This window comes from Nuphar pumila, chromosome 15 (genome assembly GCF_984573655.1).
Source record: "Nuphar pumila chromosome 15, dmNupPumi1.hap1.1, whole genome shotgun sequence".
In the NCBI taxonomy this organism is placed as follows: Eukaryota; Viridiplantae; Streptophyta; class Magnoliopsida; order Nymphaeales; family Nymphaeaceae; genus Nuphar; species Nuphar pumila.
Window position 1 is genome coordinate 38,975,852 of NC_143263.1, and position 9,562 is coordinate 38,985,413.

At 36.9% G+C, this 9,562-nt stretch overlaps 1 protein-coding gene across 1 annotated transcript; it reads right to left on the bottom strand.

Moving 5' to 3' along the window:
* Positions 1-5,324: 5,324 nt before the first annotated feature.
* LOC149815176 (cationic peroxidase 1-like) lies at positions 5,325-7,562 on the bottom strand. Its single transcript, XM_089989125.1, has 3 exons — positions 7,309-7,562; positions 6,947-7,141; positions 5,325-6,177 (listed from the first exon to the last, which is right to left on the bottom strand). The coding sequence occupies exons 1-3, from the start codon at positions 7,522-7,524 to the stop codon at positions 5,626-5,628; spliced, it is 963 nt and encodes a 320-aa protein (XP_089845251.1). The 5' UTR covers positions 7,525-7,562; the 3' UTR covers positions 5,325-5,625.
* Between the last annotated feature and the right edge of the window lie 2,000 nt (positions 7,563-9,562).

Below are 9,562 nucleotides of genomic sequence, written 5' to 3' on the forward strand. Positions count from 1 at the left end.
AAACATTTTTTTAATAACAAAGTATTTTAACTCCATGTGTCGACATGAGGTGAAGCTCTTGTTGTTATTCGAGAAGGACATGTTAACTTAATTATTAGATAAGATTTTTAGTGGCATCTCAATAGAGTTCTCTATACTAAGACTCATAATGAAGTTTCTGATCCATATAGCTTGAGATGAAGTCTCATATAAAGCAATAAATTTTTCCTCCATGGTGTGAACTTCAGTTGTAGACTGTTTTCTACTTCTCTATGAGACCACCACTTGCTAATAGGAAAACATATCCAGTAATATACTTTTTGTTGTTGAGACATCTTTCTAAGTCTGCATCAGAGTATCCAACGACCTCTAGGTCGTCAACTTTTCTATAGGTTAAGATATAGTCTTTCGTTCTTTGCAAATAATGCATGACCTTCTTCATCATCTTATAGTATGTAATGTCTGAATTACACTGATATCTATCAAGCATCTCAATAGCAAATGTGATATTTGGTAATGTGGAGGTATGTGCATATTGCAAACTCCCAACCACCGAATTATACAAAACACTTGCCATTTGAGCATTTTCATTATCATCCTCAAGACAACCCTTTAGGCTCAATTTATCTCTTTTTACTATGGGTGTCGATCCAAGAGAACAATTCGCCATTCTGTATCTTTTAAGAACCTTAAAGATATAGGATTTCTAAGAGAAGCCAAAGACACCCTTAGTTCTATCACGATGGATCTCAATTCTAAAGATATAAGCAGCCTTACCTATGTCCTTTATATCAAAATAAGAGGAAAAAAATCTTTTGTCTCATGTAGCATACTCAAATCATTAATTACAAAAAAAATGTCATCAACATATAAAACCAGAATTATGAACGTACTCCTACTAGCCTTAAAGGTATATGCACTGATCAACAATGTTTTCAGTGAATTCAAAGTTCAAAATCACTTGATTGAACTTTTTATACTACTGACAGAAGACTTCTTTAAGTCTATAGATTGATTTCTTTAATTTGCAAACTAAATTATTTGAGTCATCTACACTGAAACTAGGAGGTATTTGCATATATATCTCTTCTTCTAGATCTCTATTTAGAAAAGTTATTTTCATATCCATTTGATGTAGCTCTAAATCAAAATGACCTACTAGGGCCATGATTATTCTCAATGATTTCTTAGTTGAGACAAAAGAAAAAGTTTTATTATAATCAATGCCCTTCATCTGTGTAAATACCTTTGCAACAAACCTATCCTTGTACTTATCCACTCGCCCTTTAGAGTCTGTTTTGGTCTTGAAGATTCACTTACAACCAATAAGTCTTATTCTATCAGGTCGAGATATAAAATATCATACTTGGTTCTTTGCTATAGATACAAGCTCTTCTTTTATGACATTGATTTAATGTGTCAATCTTTTATTGTCAATAGCTTCTGTAATGGTTAAGGGATCATCATCAATATCTATGAAATCATTAGGCTCTTGTAAATACACCATATAGTCTGGATGAATAGCAAATTTCTTGGTCCTCGTGGACATCTATATAGGTAGTTCAAATTAAACTTCTGCATCATGTTATTGTTGTATATCCTCATCAACAACTTGTTCTACTTTGGATTAATGTTCATTGACCAAATTTTTTCTAACATCATCGAAAAGGACAATGATTGAAAAAATTGAGCATTTTTCTTTTGTAGGTATGAAAACAGAATCTTGTAATTCTCAAATACAAGACTTTGATATGCATCTATCATAATATAATTATTTTAAAAAAATCTTGCTTTATCTATTTCCACTATTTATGGTGTTTAAGATGAACAATAAAACCTAAAATCCTTTAATCTTTTGGATAATCAATGAAAAATCCACTAGGTGTCCTACGATCAAAGACTTTTATATGTGGGTTATACAATTTAGCTTCAGCCAAATAACTCCATATGCTCATATAAGACAAAAAAAATTTCTACCTGTCCATAACTCATAAAGAGTCTTTTAGATAACCCTCATAGGAACCTTATTCAATATATGCATAACTGTCCGAAGAGCTTCACCTCACAAGGTTTGAGTGATTTAACATCACTCAAACCATTTTCTCAAGCATATAATTTCTTCTTTCAGCTATACCATTTTGGTAAGCACTACCAGACATAGTGTATTGGGGTATAATGCTTTCCTCCTTTAGAAACCTTGCTAATGACTCTTCATTTTGTTTCATCTCAGTAAAATGACTATAATATTTACTACCTCTATTAGACCTAACCACTTTTATAACTTTGTCGATCTGTTTTTATATTTCTTTCTTGAAGTCTTTAAAAACCAGAAAGACTTTGAATTTCTCAAATAATAATTAGAGATACATATACCATGAGTAATCGTCTATAAATGTGACAATATTTTTCACCCGTGTAACACAAAAAAAATGGATCACACACATCCATATGCATAATGTCTAATTTTTTATTGTTATGTTTGACATTTTTCTTATATGTGTTGGATTGCTTAGCCTTTATGCAATCAACACGTGGTTCTGTATTTGTGAAGTTAAGGGATCTAAGAATCCATTCTTTTACAAGTCTTTGGATTCTCTCTTTCGAGATGTATTATAATCTTTAATGCCAAAGCAAATGAGATTGATTATTCTTTAAACCACGTTTATTGTCAATCAACATATTCTTAACAGAGTGAGATTCTCAGATTTGGGGTTTAGTTTTCAAATGATACAAATCATCACACAAATATACAGAACTAACAAGAATAAAATTTATAAAAATAATAAGTTTAGAGTTTTCAAAATTTAAAGTAAAATCAAACTTATCAAGCCTTGAAATATAAATAAGATTTCGACTATAAGATGGTACATAAAATGTATCGACCAAATCCAAAACAAAACCAGACTTCATAACTACTCTGCAAGTTTCAACGTTCTTCACATGAGAATGCATTTTATTTCCTTAAAAGATACTTCTTTTATACTCTGTTGGTTTTATTTTATTGAAAAATAGATACAAAGAATTGACAATGTGCATAATGGCACCAGAATCAATCCACCAACTATTCAATAGAACATGGATTAAATTACACTCATAAGAAACAAATGACTTATTACCTTTCTTTCCGACCCATTTCTTATGCTTCAGACAATCCACTTTATGTCTATTCTTCTTACAGAAGAAGCACTTTATAAAAGAACCTCCAATCTAGATTTTGCATTCGCTTGGGAGTTAAAACTCTCTTCAAAGGTTTTATTTTTCCTTTTCTTCTTAAAGAAACCCTTCTTTGCCCCTAGCTGATACTTTCTCTAATGAGAAGTCATATGTGCACTTTGTACCTTCTCACCCTTCAATCTTTTTTTCTCTTTAACACACTTAGTTAAGAGGTCATTAAAGGACCTCATTATTATGTGTGTTGTAAGAAATCTTGAAGGGTTCATATTCAATAGGCAATGAGATTAAAATCAGATGGACTAGGAAGGATTCTGAAATGACAAACTTTATGCCATTCAACTAAGATACAATATTGCCCATTTCCAAAATGTGTTGTTAGATGTTACTATCTCCAGAATATTTCATAGATACTGACTTGAACATTAGGGTACTAGCCCTAACTTTATTAGAACTGACAAATAGAGCCTCAATGGCTCTTGCAAATTCCTTCACTGTCCCGTAGTGAGAAATGATGCCTCAAATATTCTTATCCACCTGAAATTATAAAAGCAATAAGTTAAGCCTATTTGAGTGCTACAACTTCTCGGAAGTAGCCTTCTTATCGGTTGTGCTTTGCTCTATAAGAGTGAGAGGTTCGTCAATTCTTAAAGTTAAATCTAAGTCCATGTATCATACAATGAATAACATTATTTCTTTCTAATCCAAAAAATTAGATCCATGTAAGATGATGATATTACTAGAATCATCAATGGTCAATAAACCTGGTACTATAAGAATGAAAAAAAATATATAAATGCACATCAATGGTCAATAAACATGGTACTGTAAGAATGAAAAAAATATATAAATGCACATAGGAGACTCATGTTGAAAAGGAAAAATTGAGAGCCTTTATTATTCACCTTTTTTTAGACAAGCACAATAGGGTCACTATCGTTCTACTTTGGTGGAAACGATAATACTCAAAGTTGCTTTGCCTCTTCAATTCTCAAGAAATTGATTCTTTAATTGATAAAACTGGTAAATCACGTAACCAGAGGCAATTCAGTATTGTACCTTTGGGTACAAACATGCTTCATGGGCTGGTATACACACTTACCATTATATCTTGCGTGAATTTGGAACACAATTACCTGCCTTTGGGTTGAATCATTGTTTCATAAAGTCATACATAATCGTAATACCGAATATCAACATAGTTCAAAGAACCCTCAAACAACACAACTCAGATCATTTTGGTGATTACATGAGTAAGTTAATCGAGATCTTTTACCACAAATATATTTCTAGCGACAACAGCTGGACCGACAACCTGTTGTTGTCGATTGTGGTTGTTTACAAGTACAGTCACCAGCAGCCCTTTGGCCGGCACCTGCAGCAAGCCATGGCAGCTTGCCTTAGTAATCGTCAATGTTGTTGGCCTCTGGCAGCCAGCCACCGTTCGGCAGGGCCTGATGTGGCCTCCAAGCTCAGCGGCAACCTAAGTAAGGTGGCAGAGGGCTCCAAAAAAAATGGCTGAAACCTAGTTTCGACATCCCAGCTTGTTGGCGACAACCACCGCCGGCCTTCATGGAGAACCAACAACTACTGTTGTCGATCCTCAGGTGGTGGGTCGCCAGTCAACGCCTCTTCCCTCACCGCCGACTTCCCAAAACCTGAACGGGAGTTCGATGATAGAGAAGAGAATAATGCCAACAAAAATTCTGGCGAGCATCGCGTGCTCATCGGCACACCCACACCCTGAATGCGTGTAATGAAAGCATGGTGGGATCATAATCCAATGTAAGTGCAAAATGGATCGTCGAAGAGCTACTTACGGATGCAACCATGGATGATCCAAAAGACGCTTCGGTGGATGCGGATGGTTAGTGTTCTTCTCAGTCAATCGATGCCCTCGATGAGCCTAGGCCGCCAAGTCAAAAAGTGAGCAGGACCCTAGAACCCAGAGACTCATAGTGAAACTCAATGATCATATATGCTCTCATCAAGCATCCATGGTGGTCTTTTTTATAGTGGGGGTTACATGCATGCCATTCTCATGCATATTGAATGTGAACTTTTCACATTCTCATAACAGCCCCTCACTCTAATGACGTTCCTTAGTGTGCCTGTGACAAACCAGCTCACATCCACCCGATCCAAAAGTCCAACATAAATATCCCACAAATTCATGTATTTCAAAGGTCTATATATATAGTCATCTTGGTCAACATAATATAACATCGTAATGAGATTACATTGACTGATACACTTCAAAAATAAGCTGGAACAATAGCATAATCATAGAGTGTTTTTTACTTAATTTAATTATAGTTAAGAACCTATAAAAACTAAAAAAAGGGCCAAAAGAGTACATTTTTAACATGACTTAACACTCGACTTCCCGAGAGCAAAGCTAAACGGCACTGTCTATATATTTATATATAGCCCCACACGGAATATGTTCATTAAATAACTAGCATCCTTTCTCTCTTAGTTCACCTTCCTGCAATTCTGCCGAATTTGGCCATTGGTTCCAGTGAGAGGGCTCATATTTCCCATCTTAACCATTGCACGAGCAAAATCTGCATAGAAAAGGAAGGGATTGAAACTGTAGGCTCTCACTAGTTGATCTGTGGTTCCGTTATTGAAGAGCTCCTGATCTGAATGAAGCAACCCTCTTCTCGTCAACAAGTTGACAAAGTAGCTTCTGTCAAACCTTGTGGGTGTGAAGCTATCCAAGGGAGAGAGGTTGCTGTCTCCCCCAGAAGCTGGACATGACCCTTGCAGTGAGCTTGCAAATTGGGGATCTATGTTGGTGTCATTGTGGATACGTGTTCTGAAGAACCTGCACTGTGACTGTCCGATGGAGTGAGCACCAGAGAGTGCAACGAGGTCTCTGGCGTCTAGTCCCTTGTTCTGGAAATTGGTTATGAGGTCTGAAAGGCTTGAGAAGGGCGAGGGAAGGTTGCTGTCAGCAGCATCTTTGCTGGCAGTTGTGGAGTCCCTCCTCCCTAGTTGCACAGGCCATGATGGTCCTCCTAGCTGCATACATTAATTCAAAAATCATAAGTTAATTAAAGTGGTTTACGCTAATAGCCATATGCAGGTTAGGCAGCATTTCCATTAATACTGCTTGCTTTGAGATCTGGCATTTGGAAATGAAATGCCAAATCCTGGATTTGCCAGATCCAGGATTCAGGAGCCTTGGGAGTTGGCATCTCCTTGCCAACTTTCAACTCCCAAACAGGAAATAGCAAAGTGGGCGTCGAGATGGGAATCGGGAGGGGCACCCAAGCAAGAGTTGAAAGTTAGAATCTTTATGAGGTTGTAGCTTGTAGGATATGGGAGGAATCAGGGGGCAAATCCAATCTCATCTTTGGGGATTCGCCATATCCAAGCTTCCAACAGTGACAGGCATTGCGGATTCCATGAATCCCATCCAACTCCTATCAACTACTAGCTTCTAAATAGAGCCTACTTTTCTTCTTGGAATCAACTAAAACATGACTATGCATCATAAACTCCAACATTTTGCTTATGACCAAGTTCATAAACTAGTCCTTCCTGCTAACTTTTAACAGTCGAGTTTATGACCTTGGTCAACAGAGAGAGAGTTGGTCACGGTTTTCCCATGTATAAAAGATTTAACGTGGTGGGCTTATCTTTTACGTCCTAGACGTGTGGTCCTATTTAGAGCAATCATCCTTCTGCACTGGACCTTCCATGGGCAATGCATCTTTAGGTTGGTGCTCCATATAGAGGACCGATCTAAGCAAATGACCACGTTAAACTGAGCTAATCAAGAACTCACCGCAGCCACAGAATCACGAGCAGCAACAGCCAATATGTCTGCACACGAGACGACGCTACCACCACACGCCCTGTCAACTGCAGACTTTACGCTGTCAATGACCTCAAAGCCTCTGGCAGAGTTGGCGTTGGCCAAGGACGTCTTCTCCCCAGTGAAGGTTGGTGTGTCATCCAGCAGAACCGAACCATCGCAACCCTGTACACAGACCCCAATTCCAATATCGTTATACCTTAGCCATGTATCCAAATAACCCATAGGAATTCAAAAAATAAACTGCAGTAAAAGAAATGCAAAGCCATAGGTTTAATTTAGCTATCTTATATATGATGTGAAAATGACAGTGTTTGTGAAGATGAGAATACATTGACAAAGCAGTCGTGGAAGTGAAGGCGCAGCAGTGAGGCCCCCATTCGTGGTTCATTGGCAACAGCAGCAAACACTGCGTTCCTTATGACTGTGATTGCCTGCGGACACGTTCTAAAGTAAAAGAAAGGGGAGAGCTGCTGACTAGAAACGCTACTAGCAAGCACCATTAACCCTATCATCATCACCAATGCTATCACAGAAAACTTGGCCATGATAACTATCCTGAGAGAGAGAGAGAGATTCTACTAGCGAAGGTGGTATAGTCGATCAAGGTGATGAATATTTATATATTTATAGGCAAACAAAGCTACGTAGTTCCGCGTTGTTGCTTCATTGCATTGAATAAAAAAAAATCATATCTATCCTCTTGCAATGGTTGACTATTTGTTTTCACATAACGACACAACTTGTTGACTTGAATTTCGGGATTGACCAATCAAATATTTTTACTTGGGAGCCAGCCCTCAGGGCATTTATTGCTGATTGCTACTTTCAGTTGGCAGCAAGAGTTGCGCTTGCAAGCTAGCTTTTTTTCACAATGGTCGGCAGGTCAAAATTTTCTATCAACTTTGAACGGTTCTTCATCGACTCCTACACTATCATTTGCCTTGTGCCAAAACTGATGCAATTCAAAACTAAAATTTGTACTCAGATGGGAAGTCAGAAATCCAAATTAGGGTGGGCATAGATACGCACACGTACTTTTATATATATATATATATATATATATATATATATATATATATATATATATATATATATATATATGTGTATATATATATTTGAGCGAGAGTAACGGTTAGGTGCTAAATGAGTTTTTCTGCTCTTTTGGTATTTTTTTTTGCAGTTTTAACCCCATAAATGTGTTGGGCATGGTCGATTGATGGGGATCATGTTTTTTTGATGAAAAAAATGATATTTGGAGCCTTAAATTTTTACAAAGATTTTGAACAATTGATTTTTCAGACCTTATAAAAACCCACTCATGTGTTGGAAATCCAACACTTAAAGATCTGATCCCTCTACATATATCACATCTGTACGGTCAAAATTTAAAATTAAAACAAAAAAACCTGAAAACCCCATTTAGCATATTTCATTTATCACCTACCTATTTTCAACCCCATAAATTTACTGGGCAGGATCGAGTTACAAGGAATCCACACATGGATAATGTGTTTTTGATGAAATGATATTATGGGTAGGTGTTAAATGAAATACGCTAAATGAGTTTTTCAGAATTTTTTTATTTTATTTTTAAATTCTGATCTAACAGATATGATCTATGTACTCGACTTTATAGGGATCAGCTCTTGAAGTGTTCGATTCCCATACATGGGTGGGTTTTTATAAGGGTCAAAAAATTAATGGTCCAAAATTTTCATAAAAAAAATCCCAATGGTATCGTTGTATAACTGGTAGGGGTCTGCCTAACCGGCCTTTCAAAAACAAAAACTACTCTACACGGGCCCTTTTTTCAACAAGTACTTAGTTGGTACATTATGATCGACTTAGTTGGGGTCGGGTCAAGTGATATAGTTGTATGGTTAGGTCAAACTATCATAATTGAGATCTACCGTTCAAATCTCACAGGCGTTATCTCCCAGCTTGTGCGAAAAAAATGAACTTATGTACCATTTAAATGACACCCAAAACCAAGGTGAAAACCGGGTTTTGAACATCAAACCAAGTTTTATCTCAAAAACTTCGCTTGGTGTTTGTTTGCACGCCACCAAACCATGTCTTTAGTAAACCTAGCTTGGTCAAAACCGAGTTTTCAATGCAGTTTTGCAACTTGGCTCTTCCCTCTCTTTTCAACCTTGTTTAGAGGGAGGGAGCGACTCTAACCACCCCTTTCCTCTCACCCCCTCCTACTTTTCATTATGTCGGCCGTTTTTTTATTGGTGGCCAACCGAAAATGGATGTAGTCTTGTTTTTTTCTTGTAATTTCATAATTGCCGGACCATTTTTTGGTTGGTGACTGGACAGCAAATGGCTAGCCATATCTTCTTCTTTTTTTCTTTTTCTTTTTTAGTTTTGGGGTTAATCAGCCATCCACCTAGCAAGGGTGACACCAGCCTTGTGACCTTTTCCTTGTTGGTTACTGGCCGAAAAATGGCAAGCCTTATTTTTTACTTTTTTTTTTTAAAGTTTTTAATAACCAAAAACCTAAACACCAAATTGTCACCCGCCAGTTTTTGGCAAACCAAGTTGCGCCCTTATCTTCCAAATGGTTGATTAAAAGAAGAA

Coding starts and splice junctions, on each gene's coding strand:
- LOC149815176 (XM_089989125.1), bottom strand. CDS start 7,524: ATGGCCAAGTTTTCTGTGATAGCATTGGTGATGATGATAGGGTTAATG. Junction 7,142..7,308: donor TCCACGACTGCTTTGTCAAT/GTATTCTCATCT, acceptor GTCTGTGTACAG/GGTTGCGATGGTTCGGTTCT. Junction 6,178..6,946: donor CTCGTGATTCTGTGGCTGCG/GTGAGTTCTTGA, acceptor TAATGTATGCAG/CTAGGAGGACCATCATGGCC.